The sequence below is a fragment of the Moschus berezovskii genome, chromosome 11, assembly GCF_049115385.1.
Source record: "Moschus berezovskii isolate FMDL1 chromosome 11, NW_MosBer_1.0, whole genome shotgun sequence".
In the NCBI taxonomy this organism is placed as follows: domain Eukaryota; kingdom Metazoa; phylum Chordata; class Mammalia; order Artiodactyla; family Moschidae; genus Moschus; species Moschus berezovskii.
In genome coordinates, this window is record NC_142470.1 from 78,283,831 (window position 1) to 78,310,502 (window position 26,672).

At 37.1% G+C, this 26,672-nt stretch overlaps 1 protein-coding gene across 1 annotated transcript in view; it reads right to left on the minus strand.

Annotated features, from left to right (window-relative positions):
• Nucleotides 1-386: 386 nt before the first annotated feature.
• The window catches only part of MSH2 (mutS homolog 2), an 80,903-nt gene continuing 54,617 nt past the window's right edge, over nucleotides 387-26,672 (minus strand). The window contains exons 9-16 of the mRNA XM_055400234.2: nucleotides 17,696-17,819; nucleotides 15,856-16,006; nucleotides 13,377-13,474; nucleotides 9,779-10,024; nucleotides 8,305-8,509; nucleotides 6,368-6,615; nucleotides 3,618-3,793; nucleotides 387-1,824 (exon numbers count right to left, since the gene is read on the minus strand). Of these exons, the coding sequence (XP_055256209.1) occupies nucleotides 1,654-1,824; nucleotides 3,618-3,793; nucleotides 6,368-6,615; nucleotides 8,305-8,509; nucleotides 9,779-10,024; nucleotides 13,377-13,474; nucleotides 15,856-16,006; nucleotides 17,696-17,819 (1,419 nt within the window). The 3' untranslated portion in view covers nucleotides 387-1,653. The remainder of the gene's footprint in view (nucleotides 1,825-3,617; nucleotides 3,794-6,367; nucleotides 6,616-8,304; nucleotides 8,510-9,778; nucleotides 10,025-13,376; nucleotides 13,475-15,855; nucleotides 16,007-17,695; nucleotides 17,820-26,672) is intronic.

The following is a 26,672-nucleotide window of genomic DNA, read 5'->3' on the forward strand; positions in this document are numbered from 1 at the left end:
CATGTCTTCCTTGGAAGATTATCTATTCAGACCTTTGCCTTTTAACTGGGCAGTCTTTTTGTTAATGAGCGGTATTGAGTCATGTCTGTTTAGTGATTTTTATAGTTCTTTATATTTTCTGGATCGGAGAAGGCAATGGCAAGCCACTCCAGTACTATTGCCTAGAAAATCCCATGGATGGAGGAGCCTGGTAGGCTGCAGTCCGTGGGGTCGCTAAGGGTCGGACACGACTGAGCGATTTCACTTTCACTTTTCACTTTCATGCATTGGAGAAGGAAATGGCAACCCACTCCAGTGTTCTTGCCTGGAGAATCCCAGGGACGGGGGCTTCCGTCTATGGGGTCACACAGAGTCGGACACGACTGAAGTGACTTAGCAGCAGCAGCATATTTTCTGGATACAAATTCTTTGATATTTTATGTGGTACCAGTGTGTTCTCCATTATGGATCTACAGCTGACCCCTGAACAACACTGATTTGAACTGTGTGGGTCTGTTATACTTGGATTTTTTCAATACGTACTGCAATACCATATGATACACAGTTGGCTGAATCTGTGGAGGCACAACTGTGGATATCAAGGGACTGTAAAGTCTTATGTGGATTTTTAACTGCACGGGGCGGGGCGGGGAGGTCACTGTCCCTAACCCCCACGTTGCTCAATAGTCACCTGTGGTCTTTTCACTTTGTGATATCTTTTAATGAAAATAATTTCCCAATTTCAATATAGCTAAGTGTGTCAAACTTAAGATGGTATTTGACTTAAGAAATCCTTTCCAAAGCCATTTTCATATTTCCCAAGTAGTCATAAAAACATTTCCCTATATCATTTTCTATAGAACTACAACATAAAAAACTTGTTAGTGTTGCTATATACATTTAGGTAGAAAATTCACTGGAGTTGATTTTTATATATGATATGGAATACAGATCCAATTTCATTTTGTTCCTATATCAATACCCTATCATCCTATCACCATTTATTAAAAGGCTGTCCTTCCTGCGTTCAGCTGGACCAGCCATTAAACTCTTATTAACCTCTCCATTAAATCAGGGCTCAATCTGAAAGATTTTGTTAAAATCCAGGTTTCTAAGTCTCATCACAGACCGAGGGTGGGAGAATGCCAGATGGCATGGAGGCTCACACCAGGACTCTGGATTTCTAAGTTCCTTAGCTAATGTGCAAGCAGCCAACCTGGCTCCTCCCAACAGATGGACACTCTGCGGAACCACTGGAAATGAGTTCCAAGAGTTCCTTCCAGCTTTAAGATCCCTGACTTTCTCACAAGTCTCTAGGCTACTTGTTTCTTACCGTTCAGGAATATGGAAAAATGTGTAAAAGTCTTATTACAAAGAAATACAACACATATCAAATTCTAAAAACTAATACATGATTTTATTTATAATATTCAACATATTGCCTACTATTGCCCATGTCCATTTACGTATTCCTCAGTTACAGGTTTCATTTTTCAAAATAAAGATTTTTGAAAATATACTCAGGGAGCGCAAAGTATACTAAGTATTTTACTAATTTGATACCCATGGGCATCAGCTGCCAACAGTATGGAAAAGGGGTTAATATAAAACAGTACAAAAGCATTACAAACAACAGCTTATCAACATTATCTTCATTCCATTAGTGGAATCTACTCACACAGTTACCTTTATTCGGGAAATGATTTCATTTACAAAACTATTATTCTTTGCGATCACCTCAGCTTTTAGCTGTTTTAACTTTCTTGTGATGCTTTCTTCTGACATTTCAGTAAAGGGCACTTGCTTTACCTTGGATAGAAACTCTTGAATAATTTTTTCACCTTGCTGAAAAAACATGTGAACATTTCATTAGTCTTTTAAAAATGACTTTTCTAAAAGTCACATTAAATAGTAATGACTTGTTTCATTACAATTTCAATCTAAACATACCACCCGATATTTAAACAACATTCTTTAAAGTGCACACCATTGAGAATTTATAGCAAAGCCCTCAGTTGACTGTATTTCTTCATAGCAAGTCATTAAGAGGATATTTATAACTATATTTTCAGCTGCTAATGACAAAGGGACTGAATATTTTAGTAGTTTCCAAATCCCTCAGGTTTTGTAATTGATACATAACTTAGCCTTCTGGGGAAAAAAGAACTCACAGTTTACAAATACTGAGGAGTAAACAGTCACTGAAAATTTAGTAATCATACACACACACACGGGATGTTTCTTCTTTATTTTACTGCCGAGTTATTGCCATTCTAAAGAACATGGTTATTACTTGCTGTGTGAACCATGGACAAATTCCTTAACACATATTCCTCATCCATAAAATAGGGACAATAATATTATAAACAACACAGGGCTGCTGTGAGAATTAGTATGTGCACAGTGCTAAGAACAGTGCCTGGCAAAAGGTATAATGTTTATCACTACGTGTGAAATGGAACTAAAGTCTGGTTCTTACCAGGGAGCCAGTTGGCCAAATATACCTTAAAGGTGAAAGGTAGATAATCCAAATGAAAAGATGAAGAAGAAATACATCTCTGTTAAATAACAAGCGCCTTTCCCCCAGTAAAGTAAAATCTAGACTGAGTAACATTGATAAGTCTGTATTACATGTCTCCCTTAGCTTAAGAATTTTTTAAAAATTCATTGTAAGTAACGTTATCAAAAGTATATGACTTCTGTTCTAATTGGAACCAATTACATAAAGGAGTCTACCTAATCCTGGATCGTGGATAGCTGTGGGGCTGATACTAAGACCATTTCACATACAGAATGGCAATCTTCCCTAGGTAAAACTATTAACAAGTTATAATACATTTCTCCTGCTTATACAGACACAACAGATAAAACCTTATCTTTTAAGTTCAAAAACTATACACATCATCTGTTATTGTAACATCTATCTAAATAAGAACAAAAATTTCACTGGGTAAAATCTAACAATGTGACAAGAAGTTGTCACAATGCATTATCACAGTAAATGCTGCCAGAAGTAAATTAAAATTCTTTTATTTTGTTATAATGGAAAACTATTAATAATAATCCTTTAATTTTTAAAAAGTACACTGGGCAAATAAATGCTTATACCTTTCTGTGTGAACACCTCAATTTCACCCACCACTCAGAAGGTTCAACTTAAGATCCACTTCTCCCATAAGAACTGAAAGCCTGCCCACAGAGAGCTTTCCTGAGTAAACACCTGCCACATTCTCTAACGACATGTTCACTGTTACTACATCCCCACCTAGTTTCTAAACAACTGGAGGGCAGGAACTGTGTTTATTTATCATCTTAACTAATAAGCATCTGAGTAAATATGTAATTTAACTGGACCTGATCTATTTGTTTATGGGTAATCAAAGATGTGTGTGGGCTTTTATAACTCCTCTGAATGACATATTTTAAACCTACACTAATATTCCTATCCTCCTACTTTTGAAATCTGGTACTTGAAATGATATCTTTTGATTACACAGATGTGTGCAGTGGTGAAACCAAAATGATACAGATGGATTCTCTGCCATGTAAAGAAACGTAAGCAGAAACCACTAATGAATGATCAATAATTCAATAGAATCATACAGGGGAAAAACAACTACAAGAACAATCTGACAAACCTCTCTTTCCAGATAGCACCTCTTTGCTGCTGGTTCCATTTCGTCACATTCCTGCGGTTTCCCAATATTCTGAAACTCCTCCAACTCCAGGGCTTTCTGTTTAGCACACTCTATTACATGCCTGGGGAAATTAGCAAGCTCAGCAACATGAATCCCAAAACTTTGATCACAGACACCTACAAGAAATTTGGGGAGTAGAAAGAGAGGGCAATTTATGTAAATGGAATTTATTTTTCTCACTCTGTCATCAGGAAACTTAATCTTGCATTATTTCAAATGCATTAGCCAAATGTTTTAGAGTAACTTAAAGGAAAAGCAACAGTTAGAACTGGACATGGAACATCAGACTGGTTCCAAATAGGAAAAGGTGTACATCAAGGTTGTATATTGTCACCTTGCTTATTTAACTTATATGCGGAGTACATCATGAGGAACGCTGGGCTGGAAGAAGCACAAGCTGGAATCAAGATTGCCGGGAGAAATATCAATAACCTCAGATATGCAGATGACACTACCCTTATGGCAGAAAGTGAAGAGGAACTCAAAAGCCTCTTGATGAAAGTGAAAGAGGAGAGTGAAAAGGTTGGCTTGAAGCTCAACATTCAGAAAACAAAGATCATGGCATCTGGTCCCATCACTTCATGGGAAATAGATGGAAAAACAGTGGAAACAGTGTCAGACTTTGTTTTTTTGGGCTCCAAAATCACTGCAGATGCTGATTGCAGCCATGAAATTAAAAGACGCTTGCTCCTTGGAAGGAAAGTTATGACCAACCTTGATAGTATATTAAAAAGCAGAGACATTACTTTGCCAACAAAGGTCCGTCTAGTCAAGGCAATGGTTTTTCCCGTGGTCATGTATGGATGTGAGAGTTGGACTGTGAAGAAGGCTGATCGCCGAAGAATCGATGCTTTTGAACTGTGGTGTTGGAGAAGACTCTTGAGAGTCCCTTATACTGCAAGGAGATCCAACCAGTCCATTCTAAAGGAGATCAATCCTGGATGTTCATTGGAGGGACTGATGCTAAAGCTGAAACTGCAATACTTTAGCCACCTCATGCGACGAGTTGACTCACTGGAAAAGACTCTGATGCTGGGAAAGGTTGGGGGTGGGAGGAGAAGGGGACGACAGAGAATGAGATGGCTGGATGGCATCACCAACTCTGTGGACATGAGTTTGAGTGTACTCCGGGAGTTGGTGATGGACAGGGAGGCCTGGTGTGCTGTGATTCATGGGGTCGCGGAGAGTCGGACACGACTGAGTGACTGAACTGAACTGAACTGAACTGAAAGGAATTTTAATTAAGCCTCCAATGAAAAGTGATTATGACTTGGCATATAGCACTATATTTTATCCCTGACAAATGTAGTAGGAAAAATTATAAAAACAGAGAAAAGGCTTGATAGATAATCCTCAAAAGTCTAGACAAATAACTGACTCTGAAGAAAAATTAATCAATACAATATCTCTGAGGTTTTCTTATTTCAAAAGGGAGGAACTAAAGTACTATGAAAAAAAAGGAGATAAATATAAAGTGTCTCTAATTAGGAGCAATGTTTAATTCAAAATATACTTCATATGACAATAAATTTTTGACCCAAATGTAGACTAATAAGTTTACAGACTAGGCATGTTATCTTCACCCCTATGGGTAGAAAATAAACTGACTTAAGATATTTCTTCCAAATGTTTAATACCAACGATGCTCACAGTGTTATCATGGAGGTCCCATTTTTGCCTCAAGTGTAAATTTTCTTTTGGCCTAGTAGACATCCCAAGCATTCTGGAGCTGGATATTTTATACAACTTAGAGAAACAAAAATAAAATAGAAGCAAGTGTTTGATAAACTTCCACAGTGAAAGACAAACCTGTTCCTATCTTCATCTGGTCTTTTTCAATATTTTGAACCCATCACTTTATCACATAAAACACTTTTTAAAACCCAAACCTCAACTTCATGCTACATGCCAAGTCTAACCAAGGGTATATTCTCTATCAACAATAATGATGCAAATAGTAATAACTCAAAAGGATTCCTACAAACATAAGCAACAAAGAATTAAATATAGTAGCTCATTTATGTGCAACCAACAGATAACAGAAAGAACACCTTCATGGAAAATCAAACAGCCATCTGAAGAGCTATTCTGATGTCTAATGAAATGTTAAAGCAATAAAAACTTTACAGTATGTTAATCTCATCAATGCAGTCATCTGATTAGCTGCCAGATCCACTAACAACAAACTTTTCTGAAAGGCTGAAATACCAACAAATAAGTTGTAACTACCAACAATTTCAAGATCTCTGGAAACCCCAACTTTAAACGGTTTATTTAAAAAGGAGTAGGAAATGGCAAACCACTCCAGCATTCTTGCCTGGGAAATCCCATGGAGAGAGGAGCCTGGCGGGCTACAGGTCATGGGGTTGCAAAAGTTGTACACAACTTGGTGATTAAACCACCACCACAGCTAATCTGACAAGAAAACATGGTGACCTGAGAGGTAGTACAAAATCCCTATGATGTTCAAGAGTATAAATCATGCTTTTGGTGACTGCTTTAAAATGAATCGTTCTATTATGAGACACAGAAATGTAAAGAACATACACACGTCCCTGTCCCTACACTGTAAAGAGGTAAATGTGTTCTGTAAAAACATCAATAATTCATCCTACTGTAGAATAGGCAATTACTAATGATCCCAAGGGTAGGAACACTGAATTTACAGTACACCAGTGGAATGTGCTCACCTTTCTTCACCTGATAAAGCATAGTTAAAGTCTCTTCAGTAGTTAGTGCTGTGACATGTAGATTATTAACAGTTGGTATCTGATTGGCCAAGGCTGTAAGTTCATGAAAATGGGTTGCAAACATGCAAAAAGCACCGATCTTTGTTGCAATGTACTCTGATATAGCCCACGCTAATCCAAATCCATCATAGGTAGAGGTTCCTCTTCCCAATTCATCTATGATTATTAAGGAATCTTTGGTTGCAGACCTGAAACACATAATGACATGAAAATTTCCCATGACGCAGTATGTGGTAATATAAGGGGGTAAAAAAAAAAAAATTAAGGAAATATAATGAGAAAAGTGTACCGTAAACGTTAACATATTATAAAAGGAAACAAATGGTGAATAAGTGTTTTTTAAATTACCAATCCACTAGCTCTAATCTAAGAATTTGTAGATAAAGCGTTTCTTGACAATCAAATCAGTAAAGATTTAAAAAAATAACGCTCAAAGAATATGGGACAAGGGTGTGGTGATACCCTCACATACACGGCTGATGGTCACATAAATCTGTGTGCCTGCTACAGCCCTGCCAACACCACATATTAGCATTTTCTTTTCTCTTTAACCAAATGTAAGAAGGGGAACTTTACCAATTACTATACTGAACGTCTGTACTGCTTTTATAATTCCCCACAAAGAATAACCAATACATAGTTTATTAAGGATCTACTATATGCAGAGTACTCCGGAAGACTCCAAGAAACAGAAGGCATAGCCTCCTTGTCTACAAGGAAGCTCCTAAAAATAAAATAAAGACAAGAGATTTCATAACCTCTAAAATAAAAAACTAATAAATTACAGGCATGTCAAAGAGTCTGAAGAAACACTTGTGACCTTAGGCACAGGAGACGAAGAAAGTCATCAAAGAAGTAGAATTTCTGTTAGGGGCATGTAAAGATTAGAAAAGGACTTGGTAAATAGCAAGGAAGGACGTGTCCAGGCAGTGTGAACAGTGTAAGAAAAGCATGGCAGTGGAGAGACTTATAAGGTGAAAAACGACTAGAAACGTTAAGAAGACAACTTTAAAAATCAAAGATGGGCCTTCCCAGGCGTTCCAGTGGTTAAGACTGTGGAAACATTACTTTGCCAACAAAGGTCCGTCAAGTCAAGGCTATGGTTTTTCCAGTAGTCATGTATGGATGTGAGAGTTGGACTATAAAGAAAGCTGAGCGCAGAAGAACTTATGCTTTTGAACTGTGGTGCTGGAGAAGACTCGAGAGTCCCTTGGACTGCAAGGAGATCCAACCAGTCCATCCTAAAGGACATCAGTCCTGGGTGTTCACTGGAAGGACTGACGTTGAAGCTGAAACTCCAATACTTTGGCTACCTAATGCTTAGAGCTGACTCATTTGAAAAGACCCTGGTGCTGGGAAAGATTGAGGGCAGGAGGAGAGGGGGATGACAGAGGATGAGACGGTTGGATGGCATCACCGACTCAATGGACATGGGTTTGGGTGGACTCCAGGAGTTGGTGATGGACAGGGAGGCCTGGCGTGCTGTGATTCATGGGGTCGCAAAGAGTCGGACACGACGGAGTGACTGAAATGAACTGAACTGCAGGGGGCACGGGTTCAATCCTGGGCTGGGGAACAAAGATCCCGCATGCCACATGGTAGAGCCAAAAAATAAAAAATAATAAAAGAAGCTTTCCACAACTCTCACCCTTTCAAGATAATATAAAGTGGGACTCCCCTGGTTGCCCAGAGGTAAGGAATCCACCTTGCAATGCAGGGGACGCAGGTTCGATCCCTCATATAGGAAGATTCCTCATGCCGCAGGGCAAGTAAGACCCATCACAGAAAAATAGTTTAAAAAAAAAAAAAAGACAATATAAAGTACAAAGGACAGAGACGTCCATCTCTACTTTCAGGAGAATGGGAACTGTACTCACCTGAGAATAGAAGCAGTTTCTAACATTTCAGCCATAAACGTGGAAACTCCTTTCAACTGACTGTCACCAGCCCCCACCCGGGCCAAGATGCAGTCCACAATGGACACTTCTGCCCACTCACATGGCACAAAACACCCAATCTGGGCCATGAGAACTACCACCCCAGTCTGGCGAATATATGTTGATTTCCCTCCCATGTTGGGACCTATAAAACAAATTATATCAACAAGCAAGATTATTATTTTTGCTAATGATAACTGACTATTAGTCCTAAGTTGCACATTGATGACTCTCTTGTGATATAACATACCAAAAGCAGACCATAGGCTGCCCAAATGCATGAACAAAGTTCCTGCCTTACACTAGTCCCTGAAACAATGCCATTTTCTGTTCAGACAAATCTATGCTGTGCCCTTCTTCAAAAAAGGACCCATGAAAAATATATCTTATCTATAATCTGACTATGGTCTAGGAAAACCATATAGATACTGCCCCACAGCTCACAAAGCTGCCTGCAGGATTACTTCATGACATTCAGGAAAGCAGTGCCAGGCTAATTGATTAATTAACTAAACACCATTAATTCATTAATAATGGATCTATTAGAGAATGAATCAGTGTGATCAAATCCTTCAAATCAAGTACACTCCACACTAAAACCCAAGGACATGACCCACTTTTGGAAAATGTGGAATTTAGCAATTAATGGGTTAGACCACGGGTCCTCAACCTCCAGAAACTAATGCCTGATGATCTGAGGTGGCGCTGATGTAACAACAGAAATAAAGTGCATCATAAATGTACTGGGCTTGAATCGCCCCCAAACCGTCCCTTCCCCCACCCTGGTCCGTGGAAAAATCGTCTTCCATGAAACTGGTCCCTGGAGCCAAAAAGGCTGGAGATGATGGGTTAAGTTATATGAACAACTCAAAAATTCAATTAGGGGAATAAAATATAATCATTGACTGTTTCCCAAACACATTTACCCAAAGACTCCTACCACCTCCGCACCCTAACACTTTTGTCTTCTAGAATCTGGTTAAGATATCTCAAAATGCTTTAGTCTGAGACATGCTACATTGGTCTACACATAAATCTACTTTTTTTAGTTTCACATGAATATAGTACTGTGTCTTTAAAAGAACTGCTATCCTAAGATGAAGTCATTCCAACAGCTAATTCTGCTGGACCTTCAATGACCTCACTACGGAAAGGTCTGGCCCAAAGGTGCACTTTGAGGATGAAGAAATGTTTGTTTTTAAATGCATTGAACCCCTGGAACAGCAGTTTCATTCTTGTTCATTTATATATTTATTCACTCACATATTATTAATATATTACTAACTAGTACAAAAAAACACTGTTTTTCTACCATCAAAGACCAGGATTTTCTACATCAACCTAAAATAACCATCTGCTCCAACATAAACAAGGGGAACACTATTTCCCAAAAGCCCACAAACAAGGTTTTTACCAGTAATGATGTGGAACATCTGTTTATCTTTTTCAAAGTGAACATCATTAGGAATAAATGCGACTTCATCTTGAACTTCCACACAAGCATGTCTGGATGCTTTCAGTGTAATTCTCCCTTGTCCTTTTTCCAAAATGACTGGCCGTACATATGGAACAGGTGCTGCATTGGACACATGAGCAAAGCTGACAACAGCATCCAGCTGAGCTAACACATCGTTGAGTGTCTGCATGGGTTCCACATAGCCTATGTAAAAACAAGAGAAAGTACACAGGAAGATGGAATAAGAGAAAACACAGATACGCAGCTTTAAGAATAAATTCAACCTGATTCCATCTGTGATTTCAAAACCCATTTCCTAATTTATATACTTTAAAAAATTAACAGGTTTTTGCTACAACTATACATGAAAGGAACTCGTAAAATTCAGTAAGAGGTTAAAATGTCTCGTCACATTTTTCTCCTTACTATCAATGGATTTCAAAAATCCCTTACCAAAATCCATTAAAATATAAAAAGCACATGGCTGCTTATATAAAGAAATGAGGCAGAGGTTTAAAAAAAAAATAAGAAAAAGTTTTCATGGAAGCACTTTCATGATATATTGCAAGTAAGAAAAGCAGGGAGAGGCACGGTTCTAAATTTTAAGAGTCTGAAACCAGGATGGCATTTCACAATTATCCTAAGAAACCTGCAAGCACCAGGTAATAAGATATAATGTGACTGTCAAGATTGTTACTTGAGGTTTTTTCCTGCCTTGCAATTAAATTTTAGCATAAACTTAGATCCATAATTGTCACTTAAAACACTTTCAACAAGATTCCACTCTGCTACAGCAGTAAAACTAAAAGTTATTACATACATTAAACACTCCCTCACACATGCAAGGAAAAGCATGATTAGTCAATAAAAATGGTCCAAATTTTAGAACAGATTCTAAAATTTTAATAGGTTGGAGGGGTCAGTATAACGGGCACCTGGGTCATGTGGAACTGTCACATGGATATCAACGTGTCCAAAGCCTTAAGAGACTTTCAAGAGAACACTGTCTCATTTTAGAAAAATACAACATTATGAGCTTAATCAAACGGCAAGAAATTGGTTCATCTTTGATTCCCTTTTCCCCCATAAAAGTGAGAAAATAAAAATTCATGTATAAATGGCCAAATACAAATAATTCCTAATGTTTCACTTTAAAACTTATTCCTGTTTTACTTAACATATAAAACAGTGGGGAAGGGGAGAGTTCTCATTACCCTACCATACAGCAATAGGAACCTTTGAGAATTACTTAAATATTAGTGGAATGGAGTATTTATATAATTCTCACAAAATTTCTAACATACTAACATGAATAGGTTTATAATAAAAGAAAACAAGCCTCTCAATCAAGAGTCTGTAATTGGTATCTCACATCAACTGGTTCTTAACAATATCACCTTTTCTGGTTTAAGAGTAAGATAGAAAATTAGAAAAATGATCTATTATATTTTTAATAAGACAGTTTTACAATGTGTACATTAGACCAAGAAGAGATTTCATTTCAATTCAAGGTGACTCCAAATACAAAACCTTCTTTTCAAATGTTAAAATCTAACAGCTTTAACCTACTAGGTGCTTAATGAATATTAGTTAATATTATTTTGGGGGAAGACTTCCAGTTTGAATTTACGCAGCGTATTTTTAGGGTCCTTACAAGTGTCACCTAGGAAGGAACATAATTCAACTAGAAGATCACCACGCTACAGTGATCTGATTAACACCAAACAAAAATGTAATCTTTACAGATCTCATTCATCTCAACACAAATATAAGTTATAATAAAACCCTTCAAAAGTGTTATGTTTCTTTCTGATTTACTATAAAAATTCATAATAGTAAAACAATTTACAAAATTATACATGCTGATACTTTTAAAATGACTTATTACTCCTAAATAATTCAGTACCCATATCCTGAGAACAAGTAGGAGGACATCCTCCTACTTAATCACAATACATACCCAAGAAGTATGACACTGATACCTTATTATCTTATATTAAACTTTGCCAATCTGTCCTAATGGTGTCCTTTATAGCTAGTCCCCAGGTCCAACCCTTAGTCCCAGATTCAATCAAGGACCATCTTCATGTCTTTGACTGTCCTGTCACTTTAAGTCTACTTTAATCTGGAACACAATCTGCCAATTCCTTCTTTGCTTCCATGAAACTGACATGCTTTTTGTTTGTTATGTTTTGGCCAAGCTGCATGGCACATGAGATCTTAGTTCCCTGACCAGGGATAGAACCCTTGCCTCCTGCACTGGAAGCATGGAGCCTTAACCACTGCGGAAGTCCCGACACTGACATTTTTAAAGAGTACAGGCCTTAAAAAGTTTGTCCCACGACCTAAATTTATCCAACAGTTTTCTCCTTGTTACTATTCAGATTAAACTTTTTTTGGGGGGTCAGGAACACTACAGGCCTATCTTGGAGATATTGCAGGTTCAGTTCCAGACCACCACAATAAAAGGAATATCACAATAAAGCGAGTCACATAAATGTTTTGGTTTCACAGTGCATATAGAAGTTATATTTACACTATACATTGCTAAAGAATGCTAACCATTATCTGACAAGGCAGAGTTGCCACAAACCTTCAATTTGTAAGACAAGACAAAATAAGACAATACCTGTGACTACAACGAGGTATGCCTGTACACAGGTGATATCATATTCTTTCCTCAACATCACATCAGGAAGCACATACATATAATGTCATTTTGTCATTGGCGATGTCAACCTCGATCACTTGGCTAAGGTAATTCTTTGGTGTGCTTTTTTAAGGCACAATAAAGGTTATGCTCAATACACACACATGATGATAGGCAAAGACTTCCAGCTTAACACATCGCCAGCTACCCTGTGCTATACACATTCATTCCATGCTAAGGGCAATATCATAGAGCCAAGTCAGGCTGTCCTTTCAATTATACGACAATCATCTTGGGAGCTCTCTGGCAGTCCAGTGGATGGGATTCAGCACTTCTAACTGCTGTGGCCTTGGTTCAATCCCTGTTCAGGGAATTAAGATGCCACAAGCCACACAACTTGGCCGGGGGGAAAAAAAAAGACAATCATTTTTAACAGATGTCCTCAAGAACAGACTCTGAAAATCTATGAAAAGGCACACAGAACTCAAAAAGCATGCTGCCTATATAATTTCTATCCGCTTTTCAGTGATATTTATTTCTATAACCTACAGTATGAGCTCCTAGATCTAAGGTATTAGTGCCTTATAATCCCTAGTGTTTCTTTTTCTTGTTACAACTACAAGTTTTGTGCTTTCCTGTCTGTCTTTGTTTCACAGAATATTACAGAATATTCCCATTCCTTAGCCTGCACTAGCTCATCTTTCTAGGTACAAGAGCAACTTCCAGTTAATTTTCATAATGCAACAGCAAACATTTCTTCAGAGGAAGCTTAACACAATAGTCACAGTGCGCAGCAGCTTTAAAAAAAAAAAAAAAACCCACTCTTCAAACGGCCCAGTATTATTTCTGTTACCAAAATCCAGGTCATTTTCCGAACATCTCATGTATTGGTTCTATTAAATTTACCTGAAGAAATATTGACAATTTCTTTAACAATGGCATTCTGGGCTTCCTCATATTCAGTTTTATTTTTGGTATACTCTTCATTGAGAGAAGTCAGTTTACTGCAAATCAAGATAATGGTATTATTAGAAATATTAAAACATCCACTGGAGGTAATGTGCACTACCTCTGAAATATATCTGGAGTATTATCCTATAAAGCATCAAAACAATAATTAAAATGGAAACATCAGTAGAAAATGGGCAGCTCATTAGGGGTGGATGTGACTGGAACTCAGCGTATTAACATTTATGCTGTGTGGAATGGCCCACGGGCACAATTCTTGCTATAAAAATATTCCCTTGAGTAAAATTCTGATCTGTAATCTTTTCTAAAATATTTAAATGGAGTAAGTCTTCATCCCTATTAGGATAGAGGCCATCTTCCCTTTTAAAATACACACACAAGCAGCACTACTTACAACACCCAAGATACGGAAGCAAATCAACTGCCCATCAACACGTGAATGGATAAAGGTGTGGTGTGTGTGTATATCACTCAGCCATTAAAAATAAGGAACCACTTGCAGAAATGTGAATGGATCTAAAGAATATTATGCTTAGAGAAATAAGTCAGATAAAGACAAATAATCAACTATACCCCAATTAAAAACAACACACACATGCATTCCACACACTTTCTTTCATTACTGTAGCAAACTGCCTTTTCATACTCAAAGTTGTCAAATTAAGGAAAATGTTTTGAAAACAATCCTACTGAGTGGTTTAAAGAGAAAATAAAAATTACAGGTTAAAACAAAAAATGAAGAAGAAAAATGAGAATAGAGAAAAAATATTCACTGACATCAAAGGAAGGGAATTAAGTTAAAAACAAAAAAACAAGGTGAGGGGCTCACAGCAGATTCAAGAAAGAGGCGAAGTACTTACAAGAAGGAGGAAAATATTAGTCAATCAGGCAGTAACTGTGAACATGACGCAATCACCCAATGGCATAACACACATATATAGCTCAAGAACAGTAGAGGAGCACTAAAAGACTACTGTGAAACAGGTAAGTGGAAAGAATTAAAGGAAAAAAGAGAGAAGCAAAGATACGATAAAAGTGAGATTGCTGTGTGAAGGGAAGAGCTGCCAGAGAGAAAAGGTGTGGCCAGGGATCAGATTGTATAGGTTATGGTACAGATTTTAGATTTTTCCTGATGACAGACATCAGAGGTTTTTAAGAAGGACAATTATAGGATCACAAAGTCAGACCCATGGCAAGCATTCAATGCGCTGACACAAATCAATGAACAAATAAACAAATGAACTTTTCACAATGTTTGGAACCACTGCTGTCATTCGATTCAACTTCCTGTAGTTCTATTTTGGCTTAGGTAAGACAGAACTTTGGGGTATTATATCATCTTCAAATCACTTACTGGTCAGTTATAACGTATAAATTTCTTGAATCAGGGATATTGTGTGATCAAGAAATAGCAACTAATAATAGCAACAGAAGCAACTAATAAATAGCAACTAATCTAGCAACAGAAGATCTAGGTCTGAGTATCTACTGTTACTAGTTGTCCAGTCCTGGGGAACTGGAGTTTCAGTTTCTCCATCTAAAGGTGAGAACTATAACCTGTCCTATTTATTTCAGAGAATTGTTATGAGAAACTAAACAGACACACTGTTTTTCATTACCAGGTTGTCTGAACACCTAGAATAATGTCTGCATATAACAGACACTCAAAAACACTAAATAAATGGATATAAGAGAGGCGTATATGCAAAAGCTAACTGGAAATACTAAGAATACCCAAGAAGGGCAGGAGGAAGGCTGGCCATAAATTCTAAAATAATACAGAAGAGAAAGGATAATGCCCTTACTCTCCCAGCTACTTTATTTTTAAATAATTCTTTTTCACTTGTAAGTAATTTGCCTCAGAAGCTTCCTAACACAAGCAAGAGAAGACGCATAAAAAACTACTAAGATTTTTTCCAACATTAACATGATTAAAAAAAAAAACAAAACTTACAGTCTAAATGAATGGCCTCATTAAAGTTGGTAGCATTTCCCTAAACTAAATGACACATCAATTGATATACCAGAGGAATAACAAAATTTTCTTAGAAAAAATAAACGTGAAAATAACTAATAGAGATACAAAGGGAACTAACTCTAACAGATATGGAAACACAAAAAAAATGTAATATAATCTATTTCATATTGATAAAAAGATAAGAGAGATATGTGAAAGAATAATCTTAAAAACAAACCCAAAGTGCCACTTCAGTGAATCAGGAAAAGCTGAATTATTCAACAAGTATCATTAGGATACCTGACCAACCTCTCATAAGGAAAAAAACAAAAAAAGCTTCATTCTTATTTTATGCCTTGCATCAATAAACATAAACTTCCTTATCATGCAACATTCACAGTTCATCAGAGAATAGTTTATAGAACTAGTAAAGGCTTAATTTAACATAGACTTACAAACCTGTTTGTAAATTTAACACCATTCTTCTGGATATCTACCGTACTGAAATTTTTATTATTACGGAGGACTTTTTCTTCCTTGCACGTTACTCGGAAATAATAGCCAAACTGTGTGCTGGAATCCAGTTTAATCTGTTTGCCAGGATCTAAGCCTTCATGATCAGGCAAAAAAGAAAGAGTATGTCATAGATATGTACAGCATAAATGTAAATGTTTAGAATACTTAAATCTAAATAGTGAAAAATACTTTTATTATTTATATGACAGCATACTGGAAATTATTTATACTATCTGACTGGGAAAGATGCATATCCTACTTCACTCAAAAAACTACATGAATTAAGGATATCTATAAAATATTTAAATCCCCCTTTTAATGTTAGCCTGTGATGTGGAGCCCGTTCTGGGTAAACCCATCCAAGGTTGCAGGGCACCAGCAGTGGGGAAGCTCAGTGTTTCAGATGCTATGGGCAAGAGGGTAGGTAAGGTATGGTTGTTACCCTTGAGGAGTTCTGCTGAAGGTTCTTTAGTTAACCAAAGCCTTTCCCTGGAACTAATGTAGAGTATAATTAAAGAAAACAAATACACTTTCCAAAGAAAAATGTTAGACTCTGAGATTGACAACAAAGCTCTAGAAAACACTAGGCCATGTACTCTGTTAAGTGCAAGGAGAATCACAAAAAAGGCAATGATCAATCAGCTAGACTACGCACCTAAGACTTTTTAATTTTTACGCTTGTCCTCTCCTCATTCATTCATCAATGTGATCTTTAGGCCCCAAACCAGAAGAGAGAGATAGTATCTTAAAACTTAAGATAAATACATTTATTTGCTAAAGCATGACTATGGAGTACACTAGAAACAGCAAACAATTAAAGACAGATCTCACTTGACCAGAAAGGAGAGACAGAGAAAGAAAATGGAGAGATCTATAAAATGAAGAGGGTAAATGTCAATATCCTTCAGGTCAAAGATTAAATCTAACATCAAGTTCATATATGAACTCTTTATGGAAACTATATTTTAAAAATTTTATATATGTTGGTATGGGCATATACAGGGGGCTTCCCAGGTGACAGAGTGGTAAAGAATCTGCCTGCCAATGCAGGAGACTCAAGAGATGCAGGTTTGATCCCTGGGTCAGGAAGATCCTCTGGAGAAGGAAATGGCAACCCCCTCCGTTATTTCTGCCTGGAAATTTCCATGGACTGAGGAGCCTGGTGGACTTTATTTAGTCCATGGGGTCGCAAAGAGTCAGACATGACTGAGCACACATGGGCATATACTAGAGTGATGCTGCTCTGAGGGACCTTCTAATATGCTAAGATTTACTCAGTTCACATAAAAGTCAAAGATGCACATTACAAAGAGGTTTATAAATTCAGAGCAAGACAGAACAGAACATTATGAGACTAATTAGGGAATGAGCTAGGGAATTTAAAACAAGTAATTTTTAAAGTTGATATTAATGAAGTGCTTGGGAACCCCAAAGCCAAATCAATGAACTATTCCTAATAGAATCAGGCTTACAGAAGGAGTGTCATTTAAAACAGGTCTTACTTAAAAGATGTTGCAAGGGCAATATGGGGTGATTTGTTTGGCAGGAATGTGGGGTCATCCTGGGATTACAGAAATTGGTTAAGAGATGAATCTGAAGGGGAGGCCAGGCCCCAGATGTAAAGAGTCCTGTATGTAAACTTTATGTGACTGTAAAGTTTTCAGTAGAAAACAGGGCTAGCACTTTAAACAAGGAAATGGCATGATCAACTGTGTCTTCTAGCTCCAGTGTGGATACTATGCAGACAAAAGAATTATTCAAACCTTCAAGGAACCATTCTTACCTAGATCTCTAGCTGCACTTACTAATGTTGACTGCATCTTCTTTTCTAAGTCATCCATTATTTCTCTTAATTCACTCAAGTTAGGATCAAATGAAGGTTTTACAAGGAATTCATGGTTTTCCACCTATAAACAGAACAAAGAGTAGCCAAATTTGATCAGTGACGGATAAAGATGGAAGTCATGAAATTCTTTGCTTATTTAAAATTCACTAATGTTTTGAGTTAAATGATTCACTATCTATAAGTTATTCAGTCACAACCAAAGGAGTTTTTACTGATTAACAGATGTAAAGAGCTCTATTTATTAGGAGCTGAGACTTCTAGATACACAAAAATTACTGATATGAAACAGCTTAGTGCTAATGATGCTTTTACCACTAACAGTATAGGTTATTTTTATTTATACTTTTCCCTAAACAATGTTTAAAGACTGTAACAGAATGGTTTTTGCCCAAACCAAGGATCTATATTAGGAATTTCAGAAAATTAGCTCTTGAAATCTTTTCTTGAAACAAAACAAAATGACTAAAACTTGAAGAGATAAAATTATGAAAGACTATTTTTTAAAAAAAGAATGAAGTCTATCCACACATATAATAAGAACTATTAAAACGACCTAATTTCATATAAAAATGAGTCAGTTTTCTAAAATGAGGAAATTAAAAAAAAATCAGTGAGATTGATATAAATTCCTAATTACTATCCATTTAAACAGAGCATACCTTCTTCACATACCAAAATTGAACACAATGAGGAAACAAAATATTACAGAAAACTGGCAAAAAAGAGAATAAAACATTTATCAAATAACTTTCTCAATTTAAACCAAAAGATTTTATTATATACTAAAATTTTAAATTTCAAACAAAACTAACTTTTTTAAAGGCAAAAGATTTGTAAAAATAGCTTTGTAAAATATAAAAATGTAAAAGCTGACATTTTCTTTTATAAAAAGGCACTCGTTTGCATGTATGAGAAAAACATCAAGTCATTAACTGGGCAAGTATAAAAATACATAACTCACAGATGAGAAAACAAGTAGTAAACTAAAGTCATAGAAAAATGCTAAAGCTCCATAATAATAAAAGGCATGAATATTTAAGCACCCTTAAGATATTATTCTACAGCTTTTTTTTTTTTTTTAAAGAAACCTACTCCCAAATACTAATGAGGCTACAGTGAAATTAGTATACTCATTCATTTCTGGTGAGAATCTAAATTGCTATAACCTTAAAAAAACAAAAAAAGCAATATGCGACAAGACTCAGAGATATCTGTTATACTCTGACATAGCAATTCTACTCCTAGAAATTCAATCTAAGGAAATAACGCAGCAGAAGCAAACAACACATGGACGAATAAGACCTCTACAGATTTATCTGTTATAAGGCCTGGAAATAATAGAGCATCAAAACACTGCACAATAGTACATCAATAGAATATTATACAGCTATTTAAATAGACAATGGAGATGACTTAAAAACAAGGACCAAGACTTATGATAACTCCAAGGGAAAACTTAATGCTGCAACGGTGGATTGAGAGTGTTACAGAACTGCCTTCTTCCAACAAAACTTAAGAGAAGAGATGCTGAGCCAGGCTACCACGGGTGAGTCAACAAACCCTGAGAAAGCTCAATTAATAATCCCAATCTGGAAAGAAGACCCAAATGAAGCAAGGGAAAGTAATGACTGAGCTCTAACTTACTAAACAGTCTTAGGCCATACCCCAAATGGAGTGCCCTTTGGTAATGCTGTACTCCTCCCAAACAATGGATAAGAAAATATACCACCCAACTAAGCGTTCTAACTTAGAACTGAAGTATTCCAACAAACATGACACAATGACTTCTATGAGTTGTTTTCATATCATCAGTCACTTAGCACCAGAAACACACACAGCTATTACCCTAGACTTCACAACGGGAAATATTAATAAACAAAATAAACCCAGGCTTAGAAATCCAAATTGATATAATAAAATCAAGAAAAAAGATTAAAAAAAAAAAGAAAGGAAAATCAGATCCTAGCAGTATCACTAAAGTAAAAGTAAATACAAATAATACACAAATAAATATACAAATAAAATTGAAAAACTGGCTTAAAACTCAATATTCAAAAAATGAAGATCATGGCATCTGGTCCCATCACTTCATGGCAAGCAGAAAGGGGAAAAAAGTGGAAACAAAGGCAGATTTCATTTTCCTGGCCTCCAAAATCATTATAGATGGTGACTGCAGCCATGAAATTAAAAGATGTTTGCTCCTTGAAAGAAAAGCTATGACAAACCCAGACAGCATATTAAAAAGCAGAAACAAAACATTGCTGACAAAGGTCCATAGAGTCAAAGCTACGGTTTCTCCAGTAGTCATGTATGGATGTGAGAGTTGGACCATAAAGAAGGCTGAGCGCCAAAGAATTGATGATTTTGAAGTGTGGTGTTGGAGAAGATTCTTGAGAATCCCTTGGATAGAAAGGAGGTCAAACCAGTCAATCCTAAAGGAAATGAACCCTGAATATTCACTGGAAAGACTGACGCTGAAGTTGAAGTTCCAATACTTTGGCCACCTGATGCAAGGAGCTCAGTAGAAAGACCCTGATACTGCAAAAGATTGAGAGCAACAGGAGAAGGGGGCAACAGAGAATCAGATAGTTGGATGGTACCACTGACTCAATGGACCTGAGTCTGAACAAATTCTGGAAGATAGTGATGGACAGGGTAGCCTGGTGTGCTGCAGTCCATGGAGTTATAAAGAGTTGGACATGACTTAGGGACTTAACAACAAATAAATACAACAGCAAAGAGATACTGTTGAACAGAATTACCTGTACTGACAGAGAAGAAAAGACTTGATATAATCAGAGACAATTCACAAGACAGAGATTAAAGTAATTAGAGAGGAGAAAAAAAATACAAGGAAGATACTAGAAATCTTCAAAAACAAAAGCAAAAACTCCACTATCCTAGAAATACTAGATAAAATATTACAAGCATTTTTTTCAAATACGTTTATAGTTAAGAGAAAACTAGATACCTGAGCTCCTACAAAGTGGAATTAAGTCCCCAGCATAAAGCAGGCCACAGGGCCATTTTAAAAACTTACCTCATGAGAAATGTAACAATTAGAGAAATCTGCCTCTAGCAGCTTGGACCCCGGGAAAGGGAAAGTGGGGGCAGAATCTCCTCACTGACAATGTGTGACCAAAAGCCTGCCTTTACTGTATATAATATAAGTGAAGTGAAGTAGCTCAGTCATGTCCGACTCTTTGCGACCCCATGGACTGTAGCCTACCAGGTCTTCCATCCATGGGATTTTCCAGGCAATAGATAACTATTAATAGTAAGAGCCTACTGTATACAGCACAGGGAACTCTATACTCAATGCTCTGTAATGACCTACAGGGGAAAAGAATCTAACGAAGAGTGGATACATGTATGAAGTGAAGTGAAAGTTGATCGATGGTGTCTGACTCTGCGACGCCATGGACTATACAGCTCATGGAATTCTCCAGGCCAAAATACTGGAGTGGGTAGCCTTTCCCTTCTCCAGGGGATCTTCCCAAACCAGGGATCGAACTGGGTCTCCCGCACTGCAGGCGGATCCTTTACCAGCTAAGCCATAAGGGAAGCCCAAGAATACTGGAGTGGGTAGCCTATCCCTTTCTCCGGGGGATCCTTCCGACCCAGGAATTGAACCAGGGTCTCCTGCATTGCAGGCAGATTCTTTACCAACCGAGCTATCAGGGAAGCCCAGATACATGTGTGTGTAGAACTAATTCACTTTGCTGCACAGCAGAAACGAACACAACACTGTAAATCAACTATACTCCAATACAACTAATTTAAAATAAACAAATGCCTTCACTTGGATTGGGATTTCAAATGTCTGCTACTTATCTTAGCAATGCAAAAGTTGGTTGTGGCCACTTCTATTATCTCCTCCTTCTACAGTGATAGGACTGACAATTTTTCATAAGACCAAACACCACATTTCCCAGCTTCCCTTGCAGCTTGTGTGAGCATATAACTAAATTCTTACCAAAAGACTGTGAGCAGAAATGATGCGTACCATTTCCAGAATGTGACCTCCTCTTCCCTCTTTGTCCTCTGCCATTGGTTGGAATAAAGATAAGGAAGTAAGCTATCCTGGATCTGGAAGGAGAAGTAAAGGAGAAGGCAGGCTACAGAGATAGTGAGCCTACCCTGCCAACCCTGTGTTGCTATGCCCACACAGTCATGATAGAAAATTAAACCCCTATCCTAGTTAAGCCATTGTTATTTATTTGCGGTTTCTTTTTCAGCAGCTAAGCCTTTGCCAGCAGCCTAATCTTTGCCCAAACAAATGCAGAAAGCTCCAGACTGAGAAATTAACTTAAAAGTGTTCCTGGGTTAATTACATTTGTAGGGTATAAAGAAAAAGCAAATTTTATCTGAGGGGATATATGATTTGCCTGTATAACTGGTCCAGGAGGAACCCAGGTAAATGAGTATTATCTAAACATACATAACAGACAAGGAAACAAGACACCATGAGTAAGAGACTCAAAACAATAACAACAAAAGACAGCAGAAAGAAGACAAGGAGCAGATTTAAATCCAAGAAATTTTAAAGATGGAATATTAAATATATTTAAAACATTTAAAGAATGAGAATAGAACATGTGAGCAAAGAACAAGATATTACTGAAGCAATCACAAAGCAAGCAGCACAGACACATGCGGAAAAAGAATGTTTAAGAGGCCGAGCACTTTCCCTGCTGTGGCCCCAGGTCCAATTCCTGGTAGGGCTTCCCCAGGTGCTCAGCAGTAAAGAATTCACCTGCAATGCAGGAGACACAGGAGATACAGGTTTGATCCTTGGGTCAGGGAGATCCCCTGGAGGAGGAAATGGCAACCCACTCCAGTATTTTTGCCTGAAAAACCCATAGAGGCAGGAGCCTGGCAGGCTACAGTCCACAGGGTCGCGAAGAGTCAAATGCGACTGACTGAACATACACAAGGGAAATAAGATCTTGCAGGCAATGCAGGGAGACCATCAACAACAAAAAGGAGTTTACAGTTAACTGGGTAAACAACTAACAAGGAAATAAGGTAAAATGTGGACAAGCACTGGAACATTTATGGAGTCCTTCCAGAGATCTGAGGTGGTAGCACTTGGGGCAGACTTGGAGGAAAGTATTTCAATTTGTGGAACTGGAAGCGAATCATATCCAAAAGAAGCAACATTAATTTTAAATGCACAGTGACAGAAAGCACAACGTGTGCTTGGAGAAACATTACTATACAGTGAAAATGGAAGCTCTTTCAATATAAACATTTTATGAAAAGAAAAAAATAAATGATAGTCAAACGAAAGACAGCAAGAAAAAAAGAAAAAGAATGTAAGAGGCCAACACCTGTCTAATCACAGCATCAGAAAAAACAATGAAGAAATACGGTATTGGAGGAGAAAATGACTAACAACTTTTCAGAACTGATAAAGGACAAGAATTTCTGATTAAGAAAATGCAGCAAATCCAAATAGGAAAAAAGAAAAAGAAACCCACTTTTGGACACAGAGTAGTAAAAGGTGCCAACATCTAGAAACAAGATGGGTAAACAACAAAATAGTTGTTGCCAAAGGACAGTGCAACACAATTTCATAGGGACTGAAGAAAAGCAGCTGTCAGCGTGAAACTGTACACTCAGTTAAAACATACGGCAAGAACAACCTAACCCTGTATTTCACACTTGTTCTTGCACTGAGCAGATTAAAAGTTAGCAAGTATCCAGATAATATGAACAAAACAATTAAAGTTTTATTTAATGGACATGTAGAGAACTCTGCAACCAAAATTAGGGAGCACTTATAATCCACGAATACATGGAGAATTTTATGAAACTGACACATACCAAGCTTATAAAGTTAAAAACTTTCTAAACAAACGACAAACTAAAGAATAAGTGATGATGGGAATAAAAGACTCAAAACTGAGTAAGAAATAATACCTCTCAAAACATATGGGATGCATTCAGCTAAAACAACACAGAAAAGTATAACCTTAACTGCTTACTAAAAAAGGCTGGAAAAATAGAGGCTGAAAGACATCAAAAATAGATGAAATAGATATGTAAGACTGGAAATTAATGAAAAACAAAACAACCCAAAAGTACAAGGAAGATTTAAAAGTCAGAAGTTGATCCTCTAAAGTAAACATGCTATGCAAAGGATGGAATATCAGAGGCACAAATTATATTAAAAATAAACAGGAACTCTGCCTACAAATACAGTAGTGCTTTTAAAAATAATAAGCAATCACTATGAAGAACTTTTGGCAATTGGAAAACTCAGAAACATGTATCTCCTAGAAAAAGGGTTTAGTATTCAGAAGACAAATAGAATTCCTAACTCAATGAGCCTCCCTGGTGGCTCAGATGGTAAAGTGTCTGCCTGCAGTGCAGGAGACCGGGGTTCAATCCCTGGGTTGGAAAGATCCCCTGGAGAAGGAAATGGCAACCCACTCCAATATTCTTGCCTGGAAAATCCCATGGACGGAGGAACCTGGCAGGCTATATAGTCCATGGGGTCACGAAGAGTTGGACACAACTGAGTGAACATGTCCCATTCATAATTCAACAACAGAAAGACAAATAACCCAATTTAAAAATGAGCAAAAAATCTGAATAGACATTTCTCCAAAGATACAAAATGGTCAACAAATATATGAAAAGAAGTTTACCTTCAGACACTAGGGAAATGCAAATCAAAACCACGATGAAATATAACTTCATACTAACTAGGATGGCTATTACAGCAATGAAGAAAAAACAAAAAACCCACAAGTATTAGCAAGAATGTGCAAAAACTGGAATCCTCATATATTGGCGGTAGGAATTTTAAGTGGTAAAGGGACCAGGGAGAACAGTGCAGTGATTCCTCAAAAAGTTAAACATAAAATTACCATATGACTCAGCAATTTCACTCCTAGCTATATAAAAGAACAGAACAAATAGTTGCACATGACTATTCAAAGGCGTACTATTCATACTAGCCAAAAAGTAGAAACAACCAACATGTCCATCTACAAGTGACTAGATAAACAAAACATGGTATACCCATACAATGGTATATTACTGATCATAAAAGAAGCCAGTCACAAAAGGCTACATATTGTATGATTCCATTTACAAATGTCTAGAATTGGCAAGATAGTAGAGATGAAAAGTAGGTTAGTGGTTGCCAGCAACTGAGGGAGCTGGGAAAGAGAGTAGCTGCTAATGGGTATGGGTTTTCTTTTGGTAGTAATGGAAAATATTTTAGAACTAAGTGTTAGTGGCTGCACAACAATGAAAATGTACTAAATACATTTATTTAGTACATGAATAATAATTTATGAATAATATGCTTTCAAAATTTTTATGTAAATTACTCTCCAAAAATGTAACCATTGGAAAGAAAAAAAGGGAAAAATATAATATTCATGGATAGAAAGACTCAATGTTACAATGACGCTGATTCTCCCCTAAGTTAATCATTAAATGCAATTTCAATCAAAATTTTGATAAGACAATATTATTTATAAGGTTTAGAAATAACCAACAGTACCTATTATAGTAATGAAATGCATGAAAATTATAACAATAAACACCAGTTCTAGGATAGCAGGTAATTCTGCGGAGGGATGCATGAAAGAGGACTTTGTAGTGAGCATACTGTTAGTATGACTAGTATTTCCTAATTAAATGTTAAGATTTTTAAACACCTCAAAAAGGAGGAAAGTGGATGGAAAAATTAACAGGAGAAAAGATGTGGATGGAAAGAGGAGGAAGGAAGGACAGGGGCTGGAAGAGAAAAGGAAGGAAACGGGTCGAGGCACGGGAGGCCAGGAAAGGAAAGGGGGAAGGTGAAAGCAGGGAAAGTTAAGGGGTGAAGAAAAGAGAATAGGAGTGAGGAATTTTTCAGACATCTAGGCAGGAAGAGCAGATCACCTGAAATGTGGGGATGGAGAGGTGGGTGGGGAGGAGGGGCAGTTGTAAATCAAAGTGGTAACAGACATTTCATTAGTACTGAATGTCAGAAGATAGCGATGTACCCTGGAAGTTTGAAGAAAGCACTAATTATAATAAAGATTTGTTTGAGAATAAAGCTAAAAGACAGATATGTTTATCAAGCATGAAGTAATTCAAGGCCTATAATAAGATTCATCAACCTTAAAAAAAACTCGAAAAATAAATCTGGCCAAATAAAAGTCAAATTAAGCATTTTAAGCCCAGGAATGAAGAAGCCATGGTAAAAGAACATGATGAGCACTGAATTCATTTACAAATAAAAATGAACGTTAAAGAGCCTGGAAATTGGAATTAAGGCTATAGACATATGCATATTTTAGACCTGGCTGGTGCAAAAACAGAACTATTAAAAACCAAGAGGTATAAAGGGGGTTCTGTAGAAGCACATATGAGTGGTTAACTGCTCAACTTTCAGAGCAGGTAATTAATACTCCAAAACTGAAACACGTTTGTCAAAGAAACTTCAATCTTTTCATATTTTTCTAATGAAGAATTGATGCTTTTGAACTGTGGTGTTGGAGAAGACTCTTGAGAGTCCCTTATACTGCAAGGAGATCCAACCAATCCATTCTAAAGATCAATCCTGGGTGTTCATTGGAAGGACTGATGCTAAAACTGAAACTCCAATACTTTGGCCACCTCATGCGACAAGTTGACTCACTGGAAAAGACTCTGATGCTAGGAAAGGTCGGGGGCAGGAGGAGAAAGGGACGACAGAGAATGAGATGGCTGGATGGCATCACCGACTCTGTGGACATGAGTTTGAGTGGAGTTGGTGATGGACAGGGAGGCCTGGCGTGCTGTGATTCATGGGGTCGCGGAGAGTCGGCTATGACTGAGCGACTGAACTGAACTGAACCTGTTTTAGGTTATTTTCCCTCTCTTATGGTGAAAAATCATTCAAATGAAGTTAAACGAGTCCCTCCAG